Below are 23984 nucleotides of genomic sequence, written 5' to 3' on the forward strand. Positions count from 1 at the left end.
CGCAATCAACCATTCTTAATTCTTAAAATCATCATAAAAATAAATTTTTCGTATACGAATCAATTAATAATTATATGCGTGACTGAAACACATCTACAACTTAAAAGAAAGTCGCGAGGTTAGGGAGAGTGGGGTTGAAGTTGGCGTTCGGGCAACAGCGATTATGGGTGAGTTTGCGAGTCTGACTAAGACCAACTTGTCGAACACCGGAAGACATCGGCCTTACGTTAATAGGACACATGACAGTTATTCTTGTTATAATATATTTGGTACTTTTTTTTTCTTTTTGCCCTTTACTGCTTTCGTATTTGCGGATTGTAATTCCTTCAAGAAAACGCGGCTGTTTTATTCTATACTCAAACCCATATAAGAACGCCCTCATCACCACTTGTTTTCTAATTGTTTTGTGTAAACCCTAAGTAGAATTTGCCTAAAACTCTTCTTGAAGTCGAAATATACTCGATAAACTGAAACGGGTATTCCCTTTTCTTGCCCATTTGCCTTGAATCCCAGACTCGTTCAAGTTTTGCATATTCCTCTCCAGTCCTGTATTCTTGTCCCAGAATTTCAAGAAAATTGAGGGTGTATATACATATATATATATATAGTTAAATAGTCGCGCATTGTTGGTGGGGAGGAGATGGCGGGGAAGGGAAGAAGCGTGGTTCAAGAAAAGGATATGAATGAATATGGAGATGGGGTTGCATGGATTAGGGGTTCAATGATAGGGAAAGGGGGTTTTGGGTGTGTTTATCTTGCAACTCTGAGGAATCCCAGATCAAAATACAGCTGCTTGCCGCCTGTGATGGCTGTGAAATCAGCGGAGGTTTCTGTGTCGGGTTCAATTCAGAAGGAGAGGGAGGTTTTGAGCAATTTGAAAGGGTGTTGTAATATAATTAGGTGTTTTGGTGAGGAGACAACTGTGGGTGACAATGGTGTGATGGTGTATAATTTGTTGTTGGAATATGGTTCTGGCGGGACTTTGGCGGATAGGATCAAGAAATCGGGGGGCGACGGCTTGCCGGAATTTGAGGTTAGGGTGTATGCTAAGTCTATTCTTCGAGGTTTGAATTATATTCATGGCAATGGTTATGTTCATTGTGATCTGAAGCCTGACAATATTTTGCTCGTTCGGAATGCTGCAAGAGAGGGCAGTGGTGAGTTCAGGGCGAAAATTGGCGATTTTGGATTGGCGAAGAGGGCTAAACAGTCCAAGAAGAGGAAATTGGAGGCCTATTGGAGGGGTACTCCGATGTACTTGTCACCCGAGGCTGTGATTGATAATGTGCAGGACGCACCGTGTGATGTTTGGGCGCTCGGGTGTATCGTGCTTGAGATGTTAACGGGGAAGCCTCCATGGGATGGGAACAAAGAGCTGAAAGCTGAGGAGGTTCTGAGCAAGATTGGAGCAGGGCATGAGTTGCCGAAAATCCCAAATGGGATATCAAAGGAGGCAAGGGATTTCTTGAAGGGTTGTTTCGTGAGGAAGTCCATGTATAGATTGACTTCTGAAATGCTGCTGAATCATCCGTTCGTTGAAGGCTTGGATGACGATGATGCAGTTGCTGAAATGGAGGATGTTGAAGACTTGAACAAGATAGAATCCATCGCGTCGGTATCTGACAGTGATGACGAGTTAAGTTGTGGCTTGCTTCCGGGCGAGTGGGGCGATGCGTCTGAGGATGATTCATTTTATTACTGGTCTGATGAGGATGTGGATGACGAGGAAGATGAAATTGTATCCATTTCAGCTGAAGGAGAAGAAGAGTCTGAAGGTGACGAAATTAAAGATGTCATGGGCTCAAGCAGTGCTGATGCCGGTCTCGATCAGTCAAATGAGATGTCAAAACAGATTTCTTCACAGAGCTTGCCAAAAAGACAACAACATTATCCTTTTAGTTTAACCATTCCTGCAGGAATCTAGGAATTGGTTCTAGGTTATGGAGTCAATTTGGGTAGTGAGAAATAGAGTTGATTCTCCTTACCTGTAGGTAGTTCAGTAGATTATTTACGGGCAAGAAACCGACCAAAAATTTTGATAATAGATTGATTCTTTTTCTGTAAATTGCTGTAGATTTTCCTGCTATTGAAGGATTCTAAAGTTCATGAAAATGTTCTTATGTGATCATACATCCGCGCTACGCTTAAGCATCATTTGCCAGATTCATTTCCATTAGTCTGACGCTTTAACTCTTTATTCTGCTCTACCGTTTCTTGTTCTGATGTGTTGCTTGAGCTGGTATATTATACCTCTGTGCTCGACGTCGTTAATCCTACTGCTTTTAACTCTGGCATTATGTTGTCAAGAAACCTGTGCAATCTTATTAAGACGGAAGCAGTCGTGCATTAACGATTCCGTTCTTCATGTTCAGCTCAACGGACCATCTCCTCTACGTCTTTGACGTCTGCCAGCTACAACTATATTTGCGATATCTTGTTTGTACTACCTCAAAATCAGGAAAGAACTAATTCAAGGAGTTAATAATGTCAAAATACACTAATGCTTATCAGAAAAAAACAGGTAAAACATTAATTTTGCACGATCAATCATGGAATAAAATTCTGTCTCACTGATTCTTACTATATCTGTTTTCATCGATCTGATGCTTTTCTTATTCCCTGTTATCACCTCAGCGTCCAGATTACTTCAAGGATTTTCTGTTGCTTGAACATGGACAGCAGCAAGTCATATTGTAATATATACCTTACTTCATGTGAAGACAACCTCTTTCTGAGCTGACAAGAATGATCTGTTTTTGATGCATCAAAAAGTTCGATGTAAATGGTAAGTTTAACTTACTGGTCACTGTCATGATTCTGTATCAGAGACTATAATCATATCGACGATGATGCATGAGTTTCCGCGACAATTTTTATTCCATCAACATATGCAAGGCCTTTAGCAGAATAAGGATTTCTGAGATTCAAATGTGAGAAAATGCTAGTCTAGTATGGTTCTGACATACAGTTAATGATGCCTTAATGAGTAGACCTTCATCTCTGTTAAATAACATCGACAGGTTGCTGAAACTAATGTCATGTTTTAGTACTTGAAATACACCGAGTACAAGAAAAGCCATTTTGTCTGAGTTGACAACAACTGATGACGGAGCAACACAACCATTACACCACAAGTTCCACAAGGTATGTTCTAAAGAAAGAAGATGTTCTTTCATATGTTTATTTTCGCTATAATCTTCTGTTACTCTTCATCGACCCAGTCGCGTACTAATCTACCACCCTCATCCCATAAGCATCCACCATCAGCTTCTCCGGCAGCACAAGTTCAGATGCTACTGCGCAGTTTTACACACAGCTGTAAGTTCATCACACTAACTTTCAGACAGTTGATTATCCTTTCCATCCAAGAATTTGAACTACATAGCAATTACTTTTATAAAGATCAGGACATAATCTTCAGAAAATCTTACAATCAGGTGAAAACATAGTTTTAGTACTTAAACCTGAAGGAACTTGCAGTAGCACAAGGTGGCACATGACCAAACATTGATTTGTATGAATGTGCACAAAGAGGTAATAAGTTTATGTTATATATGTTCCTAAAACTTGGGACATATGAATAATCCATAATCTCAAATCTTGATCTGAATCTACCAAGTGACAAGGCCAAGTAGATTTGGGTCGGCCCTTCATTTACAACTCGACCAGAATATTCACATACAATGCAAACTATTTACACCGAGTTTAGTTCGGCCAAATCTAATTGATAGTAAAAAGTTTAATATGTAATCAAAGAAATTTAACCAAAAACTAAATATTTATATATAAAGAAAATGACTTTAGACATTAATTAAAATTTTATTAATTTACTCAAAAAATATTTACACATCAGCAGTGTAAGAATTTAGGTTTGATGCATATAGTAAGTTTGGAGTTTAACTAGTGAGATTAGTGCTTTCATTAGGTCATGGTCAAGAACTTTTGACAAAACTCGGTAGTTGGAGAATTAATAATGTGCAATATGTCGGCAACTGAACCATCTATCAAGAGCTGTATTTAGAGGCTACATTCACTGAATTCAGACAAGTTGGAAAGGTGTTGACCATACATATACTGAATTCCAATTTGGGCAGCTGAGGCTGTGTGTGATTTCCTTTTTGTTTTTAGGCCAAATATTCTTATTAGTCCGTAGCCTATATTTGTTTTCCCTTTACTATATCATATTTTAAAGGGCAATTTTTTTTTTTTTTTGTCCCATTAAAAAGGTTAGTTCATTTTTAGTACCACAATTATGACGAGTGTCGCTTTTAGTACTATAAAATATAAAAATTGTCTTTTTGATCCCAAGTTAACAGCAGAGGTCATGTGCCTGGCACGTGGCTGGTAACGGTCGTTAACTCCTATTGACTCAAGTAACTTTGACTGGTTTTGACTTCAAATATCATGTTTAATGCTACCGAAAAAATAGAAAAATGTGATTTCATTATAGAAGTTATGAAGAAAAGAGAGAAATTATAAAAGTTATGAAGAGTACGTGATGTTAAATAATGTAAAGATTTATGTCGGCATTAGTAAAATATTAATTTTTTATTTATTTTTATGCAAAATAGATTGTAGTGCATGGTGTAATTTCATTACAATGAATTTTTTTTCTTTTTTGGCATTTAGTTCTATATTTCACTTTGTGGAGAATTTAAATAACAATTTTTCATACATGGTTTTGTGTGTCTGTATTTTACCATACAAATAGGATTGTGATACATGATGTAATGACATTTCATAAAAAAAATTAACATATATAAATTTGATATTTTTTTTAACTTTACTCCTTTTGGATGGAATATTTCATCCATTAAGCTTTAATTATATTTAGGAGATGGTGAACTATTATATATGATGAATTTGAAAAATGATGGAGGACTAAAGTGGGATGAAAAATAGAGATGATGGACTAATAAAAAGATTTGACCCAATTTTTATTTTTCAATTATTAAATTTGTTTGACTGTATGGACTTTTTTGTGAAAATGGAAATGAATGTAGACTAGTTTATGAAATTGTAGTTTTTAATTATATCATTTTTTTTGTTTTTTGAATGAAATTGATAATTATATCTTCTATTACATATTTAATAATTAATTAGTGATGTCATATTAATATATATTATATTATTTTATTATTAATTGATTACAATATTAACGATTATAGTTCAAAATTATAATAAATAATTATTATTAATTATGATTAAATCAGATCAATGTAAAAAATTATTTTTCCACCATAAAAATATTATTTATGACAATTAAGTTTGCCATGACTAAATCTTTGGACAAAGTACGGCAACAACACTCTATGAACTTAATCAATGATTATTTATTACGATTATTTACTTTTAATGATGATAATTGATCATGATTAAATATTATATTGTTTTTTGTAGTACGTGATAAATTTTCCAAGTCAATAAATAGGTTGCAAATACCCCTCTTTTTTATAATTATAATATTATATTAATATTTTAATAAATTTAGGAATATATCTACTCCATCCATAAAATACATCTGGTCAAATATCAATTTAATGATTTCAAATCGATTGGAGAAAGGGAGAAGAAAACATTTTAAATCACGATGATTTAATTAGTTGATAAGGATTTTCTTGTCATTATTGATCTGAAAATGAGTTAGTAACTATTCGTTCTGTAATGCGGACGAAGTCTAACTTAATTGGTGAAATTGAGATTTTATGATTATAAAATTATAGAATTAAATTCCACCAATATATGAGATTACTCTTTCTTACTAATAGATGTTGTTCTATATTATTAGTATGTGATGATTAAATATAGTTATCTCATATTGATGATTAATATATGATTTTATAGTTAGTTTTATTAGTAGGTGTTAATTAAATATATTTATCTCGGGTCAAATGCAAAAATAGTACCGTAGTATAGGCCACTTTGCGATTCAGGTACCATAGTTTCTAAAATATCCAGATTCAGTACCACACTCTTGAAGATTTTGCAAGACTTATACTAGAGTTTAGGAAAGTTCCAATTATAGTGCCTTGGTTTCTGTTTTGACATTTTTTATACCAGGCCTTATCTTTTAAAAATATCATTTCAGCCCCAAAAAAGATTGATTTTTCACAGATCTCCCATCACTTGAAAATTACATCAGAGCCTAGGTTTATTAAAAAGATATATATATTATTATTATATTTAGATATTTTATCAACTAACGGAGAATTTTTAAGAGAATAAAACCGAACGAAAGTTCGAGTTACAATAAGAAATATTTTCAAACTCTGAAAGATCAAAAATGAAATTTTCTTATGGAAATTCGAGAAAAGGGAGAAGATTATCTCCAAACACCAAATGAGAGTTCGAGTGACAACCAGAAGTATTTTTAGATGTTGAAAAAAACAGAGGAAAAATTTCGTCCTAGCAACATCAAAGGGAATTTGTTGTTTTTTCAATAATATGTTAAATCTTACGAGAGTTCATTATAATATACCCTACATATAATTCTCGTTCCTCATCTTTTTTTTTTTTTCTTTTTTGATATTATGCAATTTATTAACATCATTAAAATTCAACGATCAAGTAACACATTTATAAAATCAAATCAACAAATACATTCAAACTAATAAAAAAACAACAAACTATTATAAAAATATATATTTACATTCGTTGGGGCTCAAACTCACGAGTTGCTTCGATCCATAACTCCTTGTCTAAACCCTCAATCCTCCTTCACGAGCTCGTACTTGCCAAGAATGGCAGACGCAGTAACCTCTCAGCAGTCCATCTGCTCTTAGCTTCTGTTTCGAAACACCCCTTCAAGAATTCCTTCCCATTCTCCGATACCCCATTTGGATTAAAATTAATTCTTCCACGCCCTTTTTTCATATTCCGGAGCTCAGCCCTTATTTCCACCTCCTCTCTCCCCTCCCACACAGATTTCCCAGTCAGCATCTCGTAAACTATGCAGCCAACAGCCCAAACATCGGCGGCGTGCCCCTGGTTCCCGCCGGAGAATGCTTCGGGCGACAAGTAATCAACACCCGTTCTTGAATACGGCCTCCAAAGTGTCTTCTTCAGCTTCTCAATCTTAACAACAGACTCGTAGTTTCCGATTTTAGCGATGAATTCAGTTGAACTATAGCGGAGGAGTACGACGTTATTGGGCTTCAAGTTCCGGTGGACGTAGCCATGATCATGCAGATGAACAAGCCCTAGAAGCAAAGATTTAGTATATCGCCAAACGTCGTTTTCCGGCAGCCCAATGCCGCCGCTTCTCGCAATCAAATCCTCCAGGGTTCCGCCGGACGGGTACTCTAGTAACAGATTATAGGCCGGCTCTCCGCCGTCACCCGATGTAGTCTCCGCACCGAAAATCCGGCGAATGTATCGACAATCTTGTAGCTCATCAAGAACCATTCTCTCGTTCAGCAGGGGCAAAGAAGTGGAAACCCCGGAGGACTTCACCGCCATGACTGGCCTCAGGCGATTCGCGATGGTACGGCGGCGCTTGTACTTGTTCAAAGTGGCCACGAAAACCACCGCATAACCGCTTTTTCCGATCACCGGCCCGCGACTCCATTGATTGCCGTCACCGTAGAGGGCTCCCTCCTCAAGTTCGTCGAGGTGCATTGATCACTTGGATATATTCACAGTTTCTTGATTGAATTCTTGGAATTTCTCCCAAATCGTGACTTAACTGTGTGCTAATATATTCTTCCTTCTCTCAAACCATGTGTTTCTGCGTGTATTATCTGAACTTACGGTATAGCAATACGAGTATACTACGTGTATATATATATATGTATAGAGTTTATCCACCAAAGAAATTCTACTTCTACAAGAATTTAGATTATTAGGTGTTCAACCCAAAAAAAAAACAAAGGAATTATATATTTTTTTTAAAATAATCTTGAAGAATTAATCCAAGTATATATGTATTTTTTATTTGGAATTAATCCAAGTATATGTATATTTTTCAAATACAACAACATATAAATAAACCCTGAAAAAGTATGTAAAATTTGAAGTGTGTCAATTTTCAATCTCATAGGTATTTACTATTAATTAGCACAAGTTAAATATTCATGTCCAAAATTTAGCTAACCTATCTCATATGATTAACTCTTGTGACAAAATTTCATTTTATTATAGCACAAGTTAGACTTTTTGTGTTTTTGGTTCTATTGTTTTCATCATCACATTGTATTTCATAACCTTTTTTTCTTTTTGCAATTTTACTTAGAGGTTTTAATTTCATTAATTTTTTTTACAGAAACATGAGCAACGCCCCTCATGATTTCACGAAGCTCGTACTGTGCACATGTTTCTAGTAGAAATTTAACGGCATTAAAGTTTGGGTCTAAACTTGCATATTTTTTGGAGTACATATGGATGCAATATTGTGGATTTGGATCCTAATTTTTTTGGACCCTGTCGAGTTTGGGACGGGTTTTGTATTGACCTATCCCAATTTATTTTTTAAATATTTTTATTATTTATTTATTTATATATAATATATTATTAATAAAAATTATGATATTATATGTATTAAATAATTTTACATATATTCAACTCTATATAAGAAATATAAAAAATGAAAAATTAGTTGAATGCATTATTTATATTATATATAAAAAAATTATGTTAAATTATCCAAAATTATAATGATACTTAGTATTACTTATAAAAAAGATTAATTGAATGTATTATTTTTATAATATAATTTATTTCAAACAAAAATAATTATACTAATTTAAATTGATTTACTTATTGAGAAACTAAAAAATAGATTAATTTATTGACAATATTGTTTATATTATATAATTTATTGTGTTAAAAAATTACGTTAAACTTAAAGTAACTAAATCTAAAATGATATTATTTATTGAAGTAATATAAAATTTCTTGAATGTATTATTTATATTATATAATTCCTTTTAGATCAAAATCTATGTTAAATTACTAAAGTTAATATGATATTACTTTGAAAAAATAAATCATTAGTTGACTGTATTGTTTATATTATATAATTCACTTTAAATAAAAAAATTATATAAATTTAGATTGATATTATTTATTAAAAATTAAAAAATAAATTAATGTATTATTTATATTAATGGGGCGGGGCGCAGCAAGTTTGGTGGGGCAATTTGGAGCGGAACGGGAGCAAGTTCTCAAGGGGCCTGGCCGCCTGGGTGGGGCATCAGGAAGCGGGGCGGGTCTAAAAGTTGGAGCAAACTCGCTCCAAATCTGCTATATTGTCATCAATTTGCCAGTTAAATATCAAAAACCATAAACCGAAACTGGGGTGGAGATTAGAGTCATTTATTAAGATAATGTAATTTCACCATACAAGTAATATAACTTGTCCTTATAATTAATCATTATTGTTAAAGTAAAAATTACGACGAATACTAATTAATAATAACTGCACAACAATTACTAGTCGTTGTTTCTATATATAAGAATAAAATATTAACTACAACTAATGATTATGGTAAATGTTTAATTGATCGTATTAAAATAATAACGAGTATTGATTAATCGTGGTCAAAATTTAAATTTTTGCATCGATCTATTTTGATCATGTAAATAGTATTACTCGCTATAATTTTAAATTCGTAATAATTTATAATATATGAAATAATTCAAATTTTTGTAGTGACAATGTGATAATTGATCTTTGTACTTTCAAAAAAAAGATTGTATTATAAATTATATCTAGCACTCTCTAAAGTTTATCTTTTCATTCTTTATTATGAAGTTACTGTGTTTAAAATTGCTTTATTTTAAAACCACTTAATTTGCAATTATCCAATATTAATTATTTCAACCAAGATCCAAAATACTTACCCGGATCCATTAAGTGTAAATCTACCAAGACACCAATTGGAAGTCTAATTTATATCCGAACATGCACTACAAACTGGAACTTAAACCGCCCAAACTCAAATTACAGTCCGATCCAACAAGTGTGGAAGTGGCAATGTATAATTGGCCCAAGTACCCAATATATAACCCGATTCATTATAACAGAACCCGGATCCAAATAACGGACAGAAGACCCACCACGTTACCCGTTTCCCGCGCCCTCCAGAACCCTCTCGTCTCCTCCTACCAAATAGTATTTCATGAAGTAACAGAAATATCTAGTCCTCCCTGGTTTCTTCCCGACGTTCTTTCCCGAATCCCCTCGAACCCCCCCCCCCCCAACACACCACAACATATATATACATAAGTTGCCTGTATTCTTCACCGCACACTCAGAAAACTCGCACACAGAACACCTACTAAAACTCTCGCGAATTCAAGAGCTAACCAGCATTGATCTTTATTCATATAGTTCAAGAAACTAGCAGTCATTCTTGATAGTATTCCGACTATGGCGAAAGCTGAAGGCAAGGCTATTGGCATTGATCTCGGTACGACTTACAGCTGCGTCGGCGTGTGGCAGAACGACCGCGTGGAAATCATACCCAATGACCAGGGCAACAGGACCACCCCGTCCTATGTCGCCTTCACCGACACTGAGCGACTCATCGGTGATGCAGCCAAGAATCAGGTGGCCATGAACCCGCAAAACACCGTTTTTGACGCTAAGCGTCTAATTGGCCGCCGATTCTCCGACCCTACTGTTCAGAGTGACATGAAGCTCTGGCCATTTAAGGTTGTTCCTGGCCCTGGTGACAAGCCCATGATTCAGGTTCAGTTTAAGGGGGAGCAGAAGCTGTTTGCACCCGAAGAGATTTCGTCCATGGTTTTGACGAAAATGAAGGAAATTTCGGAGGCTTTTCTTGGGCAAACTGTGAAGAATGCTGTGGTTACGGTTCCTGCTTATTTCAATGATTCGCAGCGGCAGGCGACGAAGGATGCCGGTGCGATTGCTGGGCTGAACGTTATGAGGATCATCAATGAGCCCACTGCTGCTGCTATTGCTTACGGTTTGGACAAGAAGGCCTCGAGGAGTGGAGAGAAAAATGTGTTGATTTTCGATCTGGGTGGCGGGACTTTCGATGTCTCATTGCTGACTATAGAGGAAGGGATTTTTGAGGTGAAAGCCACCGCCGGAGACACCCATTTGGGCGGCGAAGATTTCGACAACCGGCTGGTGAATCATTTTGCGGCGGAGTTCAAGAGGAAGCACAAGAAGGATATCAGCGGCAACGCCAGAGCTCTGAGGCGACTGAGAACTGCCTGCGAGAGGGCGAAGAGGACTCTGTCTTCGACCACTCAGACGACGATTGAGATCGATTCTTTATACGAGGGTATTGATTTCTACGCCACCATCACGAGGGCTCGGTTCGAGGAGCTGAACATGGATTTGTTCAGGAAATGTATGGAGCCAGTGGAGAAGTGTTTGAGGGATGCCAAGATTGACAAGAGCAGTGTCCATGATGTGGTTCTTGTCGGAGGATCAACTAGAATTCCCAAAGTTCAGCAAATGTTACAAGATTTCTTCAATGGGAAGGAGCTTTGCAAGAGTATCAATCCGGACGAGGCTGTGGCCTATGGAGCAGCCGTTCAGGCTGCGATTCTTAGCGGAGAAGGTAACGAAAAAGTTCAAGATTTGCTGCTGCTCGATGTCACCCCTCTCAGCCTTGGCATTGAGACCGCTGGTGGAGTTATGACAGTTTTGATTCCAAGAAACACCACTATTCCGACCAAGAAAGAGCAGATTTTCTCAACTTACGCCGATAATCAGCCCGGTGTCCTGATCCAAGTCTACGAAGGAGAGAGGCCTTTGACTAAGGATAACAATCTCCTCGGCAAATTTGAGCTCAAGGGCATCCCACCGGCACCAAGAGGTGTGCCACAAATCAACGTCTGTTTTGACATTGACGCCAATGGTATACTAAACGTGTCAGCTGAGGACAAGACGGCAGGTGTTAAGAACAAGATCACAATCACAAATGACAAGGGTAGATTGAGCAAGGACGAGATCGAGAGGATGGTCCAGGAGGCTGAGAAGTACAAGGCTGAGGACGAGGCCGTGAAGAAAAAGGTGGACGCAAAGAATGAACTGGAGAACTATGCGTACAACATGAGAAATACAGTGAAGGACGAGAAGATTGCCTCAAAATTGGATCCTTCTGAGAAGCAGAAGATCGAGAAGGCGATCGATGAGGCTATTGAATGGTTGGACAAAAATCAATTGGCTGAAGTGGATGAACTCGAGGACAAGTTGAAGGAGTTGGAGAATTTATGTAATCCCATCATTGCCAAGATGTACCAGGGCGCCGGTGGAGACGTGCCGATGGGTGGTGGCGCTGACACTGCCGGAGCTGGTGGTTACGGCAAGGCTAGCTCTGGGAACACTGGTGCTGGTCCTAAGATTGAAGAAGTTGATTGAACTTGGTGAGAGATGGTGGTTCAAGAGAAAGATGTTCTGCCGTTTGCTCTGTTTCAAGCCTTGTTTCCGCATTGAGTGTATAACGTGTAGAAGTTGCAAATTAGATATTCAGAACAATGTGATAAACGAAAGATGTATGAACGTAGTCGGTGTTGAATAACTTGTGAGAAGTGAATAATTTTTTTTCTATTTGTGAAACTATTAGTTCCTTTTTTCTCTTTATGAATTTGGGTTCGGTCCAGGGAGGAATCTAGAAATGTTCAAAAATTGGACAAGTTAGGAACATAAATTCTCTGAATCTTACTTTCAAGAAGAGAGCAGTAGACATCACCTCGTACTACGTTGTCCCGATTGCAATGTTTAACTGTACATCACTTTTATGCGGGACTAAATATTCTTGAATTATAAAGTAACATATAGCAAAGGGTGTAGAATAATAAGGGACAGCCCTGAAACTTGCAAAATAATCAAATCAAAAGTCGTACAAGAAACTGTCCAAAACATAGTGTAGCGGTAAACACAAACCATACTATTAATAAGCAACTTGTGAAAGCATCCTATTTGTGCTTGGGTTAATTTTATTTTAATAAATAATTTAGAGATTTTTTATTTTTTATTTATTTTCATTCAAAAGCTACAGTATCAAACCATAAATAAATTAAATACGAATATCCTTAATAGTTCTTCTTTTTTTTCCATTTAGTCATGCTTTATAATTTTTTCAATCAAATACCATATTATATTATCACATGAAATATCCAACATATAATATACTTACCATTCAATTTTTCATTCCACCTAATCCTATGAGGCTTAATTCTATTACACAAACCAAACAAACTCTAATAATAGTTAGTCAAGTGTAATATTAGCTATTAATTATTGTTTTAGACTAACTATTTATTATTTAATTATACATATTTAATATTGATTATATTAATCATGAGTGATTAAAATTTATGGTGTATTTGTCATTGATTCATTGAAAAAAGAGTGTGATTGGAGTTTTAAGTAAGAAGCCTTTAATTAAATCAATCAAATAGCTGTCACGCAATTGCTTGTTAGAATTTTCTAATAGACATTACTCTTTATTAAATTACCAAGAAATCAGATCAGATCTGTTGTAAGTCCAATTTAACGACGTTAACTTTGTATTTTTGTCCATAACGATTTATTTTTTGCAATATAGTTTGAAAATTTTAGAATTTATGGTTATTTTTGGGTCAATGTAAAAGAGAAAATCTGAAAAAAAAAATCATTTAAATTACAAAATGAATTCATATAGAACAAAAAATATTACTCGAACTAAAATTGCATTTTTTGTTTGATAATAATTTAATTATTAATATAGAAAATAAAGGGTGCAAAATCAATTCAAGAATATCGAAATCCCACTTACTTGCAAATAATCAACCAGCGAAGCATGTGTATATATGATAAAATTTGTTGAGTTGATGTTTTTTCATATATCTTGGCTTTGTTGTATCCTCATAAAAAAGCAGTAATGGGCGCCACTGCATATGCAGCTGTAGTTTCTCTGAGGCGTGTGCTTGAAGACATCCTCCATCACCCTCCGCAAGCAATCCTTCTCGACACACAGCACTTCCAATCCCTCCTTGAAAAGATTACTTCTTTTCAACACTTTCTTGAAGATTACCATGCCCTCCCGATTACCAGCGATCCAGAAGCAGAAGATGGACTGGAGGGTCAACTGGCGAAGGCTTGTTATGCAGCGGAGGATATCATCGAGTCCTTTGTTTTGGATCAAATTCTTGCCCCATCCAAAGTTCAAGTGGAGAGGATTCTTACCTGCTTCGCTCAAGATTTTCCCAAAGTGATGCAAGATGTGGGTTCTGTCGAGAAGAAGGTGATGGAAATTAAAGGGAAGATGGGAGTCATGAAAGATCAGCAATCCGTGAATTCTTTGCCTGCTGATGGTTTGTCAGGAGGGCTAGCTCCTACCGCCAATGATACTACAACGGGACTTGACTCTCACTTGTTTCGATTGAAAGAGAGACTCGTCGGAGATGAACCCAAACTTCAGTTGGTCTCGATTGTTGGCATGGGCGGTATTGGTAAGACTACTCTCGCAAGAACTGTTTATAATGATCCATTGATTGTGGAAAATTTTGAAATTCGGGCTTGGGTTACAATATCTCAAGAATATGACACGAGGGAAATTCTTTTAGCCCTTCTGCATGTCACTGAAATTGTTTTTGGTAAGAGAAAGCAAGAAGATAGTGTTACTAACTTTGTTAAGTTTGTAGAGGTAATGAGTAAACATAGTGATGAACAATTAGGAGAACAATTGCGCAAAAAATTGTACGGAAGGAGGTACTTGATTGTAATGGATGATACGTGGAGTACCCAAGTTTGGGATGAGTTGAGGAAGTATTTTCCAGATACTTGGAATCAAAGTCGAATCGTGATAACAACAAGGCTAGCAAATGTTGCTGTTAATTTTGACTCAGAAGCCCCTCATGAAATGGACTTTCTTGATGAAGATAAAAGTTGGAATTTATTTTGTGAGAAGGTATTTCTAGAGAACCTTGCCCTCCTGAATTGGAGGAGATAGGGAAGCAAATTGCTAAAAGTTGTAAAGGATTACCCCTTGCACTCGTAGTAATTGGTGGTCTCCTAGCAAAGTCTGAAAGGACAATAGTGCAGTGGAAGTATGTTGCTGGGAACTTGGTCTCTGTTATTAATTTAGGAAACCATGAGCAGTGCTTCAAGATATTATCTTTGAGTTATAGCCATTTGCCTATTCATTTGAAACCATGCTTTCTCTACATGGCAATTTTCCCCGAAGATTGTGAGATCCGTATATCTAGGCTCATCAGGTTATGGATTGCTGAAGGATTTATTAATCCAATAGTACCTAGAAGCTTAGAAGACACTGCAATGGGGTACTTAAAGGAACTTATTGATAGAAACCTCCTTATATTGCATCGGCAAGGGACTCTTGGAAAAATGAAAAGTTGCATTATCCATGACCTTTTGAGGGACCTATGCTTAAGAGAAGCTCATAAAGAGAATTTTCTTTGTGTAACGAAGGTATATGATGATGACATTCCACCTAACATAGAAAACACTCGTCGTCTTGGTATTCATCGGAGCACTAAGCAATATAGATATAATCCTCAAGTCCTTAATACCTTGAGATCTGCATCATCTACTCGTTCTTTAGTGTGCGAGTCCGAATGGATTTCACCATGGCTTGTGCCGTGCTTGAAGTTGTTAAGGGTGTTGAATGTGCACGACATTTATTCTCCTGAAGATATTATACAACTAGTCAACCTACGTACCTTGATTTCGTGGGGGAATCTTGCGGTATGAACAGAAGACTTACTTCTTCAGTATCCCGATTTTGGAATCTACAGACTTTAATTTTTGGTGGCTATTTTGGGACCATTCTGCTTTCTGAGATTTGGGAGATGACACAACTTAGACATCTAAAATTCGAAACACTTGTGTTGCCTGAGCCCCCTCCGCAATCTCAACATGCTGGTTCACAAGATTCTTATATTTTGGAAAATCTGCAGACACTCTCCACTGTAGAAAATTTTAGGTTTACAGCAGAGGTACTCAAAAGAATTCCAAATATCAAGAAACTGAAAATTGCTTATAGGAATGACCTTAGAGGCTTGAAATTATCATCCTACTACTGTCTAAAAAATATTTCCGGCCTGAGCAAACTCGAATCCCTGACTTTGAACATGATGGGGTTGCGTGAAAGAAATTCTGCTGCAGAATTTGGTTTCCCGCATTCACTCAAAAAGTTAACTTTTAGGGGATGTCTTCTACCTTGGGAAGACGTGAGAATTGTGGGTTCATTGCCGAATCTTGAAATACTTAGACTTTATGATCGTGCATTCGTAGGAAACGTGTGGAATCCAAGCGAAGGGGAATTTGCTCGACTGAAATTCTTGCAGATTCATTTGACTGATTTGATGTACTGGGGAGCAGAAAACACTCACTTCCCTAGCCTTGAGCACTTGGATCTCAGTTTCGTATACCTGCATGAACTTCCTTTGGCCCTTGCAGAAATTCATACGCTTCGATCAATTGAATTGGACCATTGTAAGCAATCTGCTGTAGATTCCATCAAGCCATTAAGAGAAGAGCGTGAGAGCCTGGGATATGAAGATCTTCAAATTCAAGTTTCCAGGAATCGGTTGCGGGACGAGTTCTAGGAATGTTACTGCCTCAAATGCTGTCTTTTCTTTTCAATTTCACTATTGGAAGGCTTCCAATATCCAACAGTTTGCATTACTTGTTTCAATTAGACAACATGTCCAACTCAATGTAAACATTTTTTGGATCTTGAAACAATATTGTACTCACTTTCGCATCACTTGTTTGAAGTGAAGATTAATTTATTATTAGGATTCAATGTATTTTTAGATTATTTTAGCTTTACATCTTTTTTAAGGTTTTATAATTTTAATTATTTTTTTGTTGGAGTCAGCGAGAAGGGTGTATCCCAATGAAAAAATGATTGAAATCGTGAAAATTAAAATAAGCCTCTATAAAGTTAAAGGACGACATATGCCAAATGACCTAAGTTATGGAACCAAAAATGTATTGAAATCTTATAATTAATTCAGTAAAGTGGCGTTTACCTTGTGATGTTAGTTATCTAGGTGATATGATAAATTGCTAATAAATGATGATAAAAAAAAATGGAATTAAAAATAGGGATGTTACTTTTTTTTTTTATTATTATTGTGTAGGTTGGTTAAACCCATTTCCATGTTTACTTCATTTCATAAAGTGTGTCATAAGTGGTATTTTACTTATTTACCTTGGTTATTGTACTATGCATATGTATGAATTAGTGTAGAGCTCATGTTATGCATGATTATATATATATATATATTTTAAAATTAAAAAATATCTTTTATAATTCTTTTATAATATAATATGTTATAAAAGAATTTTTTATGTACAATAAAATTTTTATTTTTAGTAGGTAAAACATGCATTATAGTTCGGCTACTCAAAAGTTCTTGAATAAGTTTTCTAAAGCTGTTCTGATCATAGGGCCTGGTTGGATCAAGTTCGGATCACTTCAATGGATCGATTCAAAATGAATTGAGTTTAATATGGGTACAAGAACACAATCGTAATATTTCAATTAAAAAATAAAAAATAAAAATTATGGTATCAATTGATATATTTTGTTCATTTTTTCTACATTCATATATTGCTTTATCATTTGGGAAGTAAAATTCAATTCAGTCCCCTGTTTGGATCTACTTCAAAATAGTTTGTATCTTTTTTATTTATTTTAATTTTTTCATCCTTCTGAAAATATCAACATACTTTTTTGTCAAAAAAAATGTGATTTTTCTGTATTGTCCTTATAAAAATTTACTTTTTTAACAAGAAATCGTTTCAATCTCTCATTTTTTATTTTCAGTTGCAATTTGATTCCTCATATGCAAATTCAGGGAAATATAACAAAATATGTCTGATCTTCTCCTATGCACAAATACATCTTGTTGGATTTGCGATCTCCAACAAAATATTATATAAATATAAAATATTTTGAACAATTTATTAACTGCCAAACTTCAGCAAATAAACACACTTCAAATGTCATAGAACAGCTTCTCGAAAACCTTCATATGTTCCTCTTGCAATGATATTGGAACAGATAGGCTCCCATCGTTCGTCGGACTAGGCAACAAATAACACAAACCTTCATACACAATACCCCCCGGCCCCATAAACACCGGCCTGCCCCACCCAAAATCCGCATCATGGATAGGCAGTCCAACCCAACTAGTTATCGCAAGATTCGGGCAATTAAATGTGTTCGCACCACGAACAAGGGCCATAAGATCCGGCTGCACCTCCAAGTAATCAAGAGCCGACCTCAAGTACTCGTCGTCCATCCGCACCAACACATCGTGAATCATGCCAGCAGTGTACGAAATGGGCTTCGATTGGAGCTCACCAGAAACGGCAACAGGTGTGATCGGGAAGATCACGTTGCCTAAGTAGCCCGGTGGGAGAGGGGGCCGGAGCCTGGACCGCCCATTAGTAGCAATAAACAGCTTTGTTTTCTGTTCATCAACTAGCCCACGAGCTCTGCATGCGCATACCCAAATGTGCGCTGCCAGTATCTCGTACGAGCTGTAAGTGACTGTGTTACCGTCCTCCTTAGTCTTGGCCTTAAGGGTATTAAGCTGATCACGAGTTAGCTTTAAGATGGCAACTACTGTTCGAGGAGCCGCATTGATTTTTTGAGAATCGTGTATTGCCATGGTTGGAGGAGGCTGGTACTCAATGTGCTCAAATTTGGGCTGCGGTGGATCACGTGCACGAAGCAGGGTCCGATCGATGAAAGGAGGTATAGTGATGTCGAGGCCACGAGCCATGTCGGACCATGTGTTGATGAAATGGAGGCCAGAAAATCCATCTGCTACTCTGTGTTGCATTCCGACACCTAAGGAAACTCCGCCACATTTAAAACGTGTTACCTGCAGAGTGGCAACAATAAGCCATGTATGAGTTAAATGGAATAGGACTTGCTGAGCATCCATACGATCATCTTCCTTTTAAAACTGGAGTCGATGAGCTATATAACTTTTATAAGTTCATAAAAATAAGATATCCTCATTAAGACAGTTGATCGTTCCTAACAAATGACATAAGCATTCTTGTTGCTGACGCCTCCAAGAAGCTTGGCCTTTTGACGCTTAGAGCAAGCGCGACAACAACGATTGACAATCAGCTCAATTAAACCTTTCCAGATGAAGCTTTAATCCTCTTTATTTTATGTATTTTTTTTATTTTTTGTTGACAGTAACAGAAGAATTTGAATTTAAGAGAATAATTTGAGAACAATTTAAAATGACTTTATATTAGAGAAATCTGTAAAAAAGAATAATAATAATTAGAAACACAAACTCTTTATATATAGACATCATAAGATGTTTTAATGAAGATTCTATTATAATTAATATATAGGAACAAATTGAAGGAACTTGTCAATATGTTAGGAATTTATTTACTTTTTTCATTTTCGATCAATTTTATCAAATATTTTTCAAAACCTTATAAGTTTTAAGACATTTAATAAAATATTTTAAAAGACTTATAAGCTCACCCAAACTCAACCTTAATAGTAATACTAATAACTTAAATATAAAAAGAACATAGGCATAAAAAATTCATTGGGACACATACACATAAACCAAAAAGAAATAAGAAATTGTATAGTCCTATAATTTTTTGACATATCACAATTTTGATCCTTTCGATACCGAATTTTACAAAAATTATCGGAATAAATCATGTGTCCCTCTCAATTTTGGCATTTTTATCCTTCATCTTATTAGGAGTTGCAAAAGAGTCATGTAACTTTTTAAAATTTCGTAATTTTGATTCTTTCGGTACTAAATTTTATAAAAATTGTTGGAATAAATTATCTGCCACGTTATGCGACTTTTGCAAAATCCGTCGTCGAAAGGATCAAAATCGCAAAATGTCAAAAAGTTATATAACTATTTTTTAATTCTAAAAAAATAAATGATACACCAAATTCTCAAAATTACAAAACTAAAAATATATTTAAGCCATATTTACTGCGTGATTGATTCAATTTAATAAAAAAGGAAAAACTTTATCCAAATCAAATGAGATCTGAGCAAACTTATAATAAGCAAATGTCGTCTACGTGTTATATGATTCGTCTCTTTCTCCTTAATCATATAGCAATCAAACTTAATCAAAATTGATCTCGGTTAGAACTTTCCAATTATAATAAGAATTTTGCTGGTATTAAGTTAGCATGCGGCATATTTCATTAACCATTAACTCTCATGAAGAAACTCCACAACAAGAACGGACCTGTAACACCACAAGTGGGAAAGTTGAGATTCCCTGGCTGTAATCCACCGGCGGAATGAGACGGCGTAGCTCCAACGTCGGAGCAAAGTCACCGAAATCATCGACCACGGCGTCGGACTCTGCCTCCACAAAGAGCACACCCTCGGCATTGCAATCAATCTCGACGCGACCATCTTTGTCCCTCTTCAGCCTCCCCGCCATTGGGTAGAACGGCACCAGTGCGCGTCCGAGCGCTGCCTTGAGCACCGCTGGATCGAAGAAGTTGGCCGCCCCTGTAGGGCCATAAAAGTACACGCTGGGGGTGTGGATGTCAGACACCACCAAGTCGACGTTAGAGTTCCAAATGGTGACGCACGGCGTCACCGCGGCGGGGCGCACCAACGCCGACTCCTTCACATAGATTTTCATGGAGCCGCTGGACGGGGGCGTCAAAATATATGTGGAAGCAGGCGGTGGAGGAGAGTAGCGGATGAGAGGCGTTTTATGAGGGAAGTTTTAGATTTTATTGCACTTTTTGAACGTTTTATGAGGCGGACGGGCGTTTCAGGAATAATTGCCCTTTTTGTACTCGAAGTACATTTCTTTTCAATTTTAGTATTTTAAATTTTCCGGCTATCTATTTTGGTACTCAAAATTTTTAATTTTCATCTGTTTAAGTGTCCTTTGTTGAATTGATTGTCAAAACAAACAGTCAACCCAATTTTAGAGGAAAAATGAGGCATTAGCTTATCTGTATAAGGACATATTTGGCTTCAATTTATTCAACACAAAAAAAGTTCTATTTTAATTCATTTTTATTTCAATTTTATAATTGAAAAAAAAATAATATAAAAAAATACATATTTAACTCAATTTCTAAAAAAGAAAAAAAAATGCTAATTCATATCGTTATAGAAATATCAATTCAAACATTTCCTCCTAATTCAAATCATAAAATACATGCTAAATGCGGAATAGTGAAGAGATAATCACCTGGTAGTAATTCAAGAAAACTACCATGGTTTTATATCCAATCACCACTTGCATTGTCCGTGCAAAAATAAACAGAAAAAAATTGAATGAAATATGTGTTAATGTACTTTTATATATTGTTGGTTATGAGTCCAATAAAATTACATATGCACACTTGGATATATTATACCGTTATTTGTACACAAAATAAAAAATACATTTCAATTATTATTTTTAGCCGAGTGAATTTTGTTTGTAAATTTATTAAAATTTTCTATTTCACCAGTCACCAAAAAAATGCCAAAAATAATCATTTATAAAAAATAATTAAAAGAAAAAAATACGAAAAATAACATAAATTCTCGACAAATAGAGTATGGGGACATTCTCCTTGTAGCCATGCAAAAAAAAGTTATGTGTTGAATATAATGGAAGATAGACAAGCTTTGGTCTAATTTCATCTCCAAAATTGGGTTGACCGTTTATTTTAACAAATAATTTAATGGAGGGTACCAAATTTGATGAATTAGAAATGTAAGATACTAAAACTAAAAAAAGAAGTATAATTTAAGTATGAAAAATAAAATTATCGCAAGACAAATACGTAAAACCGTGCCTAATAAATGTGCCAAAAACAAAAGAAAATGTCTACATCACAAGTCCCCACAAAGGGCTGGAGGGCAGACAAACTGTCAAATAATTATGACTTGTAATAGTAGATTACTTGTTAGGTATTGATCACTAAAACTTGGACTCTCACAATTTTCTTTCTCCTGATTAAACACCTCACTAAACAAATGGGGTTTTGGGACTTATAAATCATTCAATTTTTTTATAAATAATTAATATAAGACGCTTGTCAATACGTAACTAGTGTGTTGACATACTCAATATTTATTTCTGTGTTTTTTTTATATCTTATCTGTGAGTTTTTTTGTTTTTCAAATTTTTATATATAATATGTATATATATATACACTTATATACATAATATAAAAGAAAATGATTTGACAATGAATAGTAATTTTTGTCTCTAAAAAATACAATATTAAACATATAATATTTATATATAAAGGAGAAAATGCATAAAACTCCTTGTATTTTAAAAAGTATGCAAAAAAATCTTCCTGTTATGAGAATAGGCTAAAAGCCCCCTATATTTTGTAATAGGTGGGTTTTCTTTTCATACTTTTTAAGATACAGGGAGGTTTTATGAATTTTGTCCATATATAAAATCTATATATATATATATATATGAGATATGATTTAATAATGAATAGTAATTTTTGTCTTTCAACTCCCAACATCAAACATACACATTTATTTTAAAATATTTTAAATTACCACAAAATACAACTCAAATATTCCATTCATTTACAACACACCCTTATTTATCTCTATTTTCTTTCTCTGACTTTAAAATACTAAAATAAAACATTCAAAACACAAATCCAAACAGATTATATTTAAAAAAATATAAAATAATAATAGAATTTGTGAATTGGGCCAATTGGCCCAATTCACAAATGTTGAATTGCAATTCAACCAAGTCACGCTTTGGTTAAACTTTTTTTAAAAAAAATATTTTTTTATTCGAGTCGTAATATTAATAATAATATATTAAAATAAATTATATTAATATAATTTATTTATTTATTATTAGTAAAAAAATAATTAACCCGAAGCATTTTGGTGTTGGGCCAATCCCTTCTTCACGGACTGGGTCAACATAATAACTCCATATAACGATTGATGGAAGAGTGGGGTTGGATTGAAAGATCTCCACCACATTTTGGTGTTGGGCCAATCCCTTCTTCACCGACTGGGTCAACATAATAACTCCAATAACGATTGATGAAACAGTACTGGACAGCTGGTTGGGGTTTGAAAGATCTCCACCACACTTGCAGTCAGTCAATTTGAAACAGTTATTTTCTGACAACATGATGTTGACATATCAATCTGTACTCACTGCACTAACTTTGTAAGGAAATGACAACTAATTTTGTTTTTTTAAATTTTTCTCCATAATTTAGAGAGTGTTTGCTATAGTTTTTCAAAAGTATTTTTCAATTTTTAATTTTAGAAAAATACTGTTAATGTGTTTGAGTTGTTAATTTTTATTTTTGAAACTGATAAGAGAAGTACTTTTAAGTAGAAAAAAAAAAAACATAGTGTTTGGATTCGTCTTTTGTGTGTTTTGTTTTGTTTTGTGGAGATAAATAGAGAAAAACGAAAATAAATAATTGTGTGTTAGAGATAATATGTATGTTTGAATTTATTTCTGGAGATAATTTTTTAAAATAAGTATTGTATAATTAATATTGAGTTTTGGAAGATAAAAATTACTATTTATTGTCAAATCATATTTTTTTTATATGTATTTATGCTAAAACAGTTAAAAACACTTAGATAAGGTGTATTTGAATTATGGCAGACATTGGGTACGTTTTGACTCGTTTTTAAAATAATTTGAAAATGAAAACAAACATGGCGTAAATAAATTCAACTTCTTTTAAACTAGGTTGCCCTCGTTATAATAATATTAATTTAAAGTTACACAGCTAAAATTAATATGAGAGTTTCAAATAATTTGAATAATTTAACATTAATAAAATATATGATTTCACATATTTAATATTTTTCTAAAAGCAGAAGCTTTCACAAACACTCACATAAAGTTGTTTTACTTAAATTATTTACTTTTCTGGTACAAAAAGGAAGAGAAATGCTTTATTAGTAAAACTATAGAAATTATTTTTACTTTTTAATTTATTTTTCTATTATAATTTAATTTAATTTCTTTTCATCTAACATACCTAATATGTTAAATAAAA

General features: G+C 34.7%; 3 protein-coding genes and 2 pseudogenes across 3 annotated transcripts; 3 read left to right on the forward strand and 2 right to left on the reverse strand.

The window, feature by feature from the left end:
• The first annotated feature begins 290 nt into the window (after nt 1-290).
• On the forward strand, nt 291-2132 carry LOC105158295 (mitogen-activated protein kinase kinase kinase 20 pseudogene; annotated as a pseudogene).
• A 4435-nt stretch (nt 2133-6567) lies between these two features.
• Nucleotides 6568-7648, reverse strand: LOC105158516 (mitogen-activated protein kinase kinase kinase 20-like). Its single transcript, XM_088879122.1, has one exon. The coding sequence runs from the start codon at nt 7615-7617 to the stop codon at nt 6718-6720; it is 900 nt and encodes a 299-aa protein (XP_088735248.1). The 5' UTR covers nt 7618-7648; the 3' UTR covers nt 6568-6717.
• A 2542-nt stretch (nt 7649-10190) lies between these two features.
• On the forward strand, nt 10191-12535 carry LOC105158297 (heat shock 70 kDa protein). The gene has a single exon (XM_011075005.3). It carries the CDS (start codon nt 10370-10372, stop codon nt 12335-12337), a length of 1968 nt encoding a protein of 655 aa, XP_011073307.1. The 5' UTR covers nt 10191-10369; the 3' UTR covers nt 12338-12535.
• A 1141-nt stretch (nt 12536-13676) lies between these two features.
• Nucleotides 13677-16756, forward strand: LOC105158298 (putative late blight resistance protein homolog R1A-3; annotated as a pseudogene).
• Nucleotides 16757-17824: 1068 nt separating this feature from the next.
• Nucleotides 17825-20732, reverse strand: LOC105158299 (shikimate O-hydroxycinnamoyltransferase-like). Its single transcript, XM_088879072.1, has 2 exons — nt 20198-20732; nt 17825-18825 (listed from the first exon to the last, which is right to left on the reverse strand). Exons 1-2 carry the CDS (start codon nt 20603-20605, stop codon nt 17932-17934), a joined length of 1302 nt encoding a protein of 433 aa, XP_088735198.1. The 5' UTR covers nt 20606-20732; the 3' UTR covers nt 17825-17931.
• Nucleotides 20733-23984: the final 3252 nt, after the last annotated feature.

Source organism: Sesamum indicum, linkage group LG3, assembly GCF_026168435.1.
Source record: "Sesamum indicum cultivar Baizhima isolate 11 linkage group LG3, ASM2616843v1, whole genome shotgun sequence".
In the NCBI taxonomy this organism is placed as follows: domain Eukaryota; kingdom Viridiplantae; phylum Streptophyta; class Magnoliopsida; order Lamiales; family Pedaliaceae; genus Sesamum; species Sesamum indicum.

Coding starts and splice junctions, on each gene's coding strand:
- LOC105158297 (XM_011075005.3), top strand. CDS start 10,370: ATGGCGAAAGCTGAAGGCAAGGCTATTGGCATTGATCTCGGTACGACT.
- LOC105158516 (XM_088879122.1), bottom strand. CDS start 7,617: ATGCACCTCGACGAACTTGAGGAGGGAGCCCTCTACGGTGACGGCAAT.
- LOC105158299 (XM_088879072.1), bottom strand. CDS start 20,605: ATGAAAATCTATGTGAAGGAGTCGGCGTTGGTGCGCCCCGCCGCGGTG. Junction 18,826..20,197: donor TCCCACTTGTGGTGTTACAG/GTCCGTTCTTGT, acceptor GCCACTCTGCAG/GTAACACGTTTTAAATGTGG.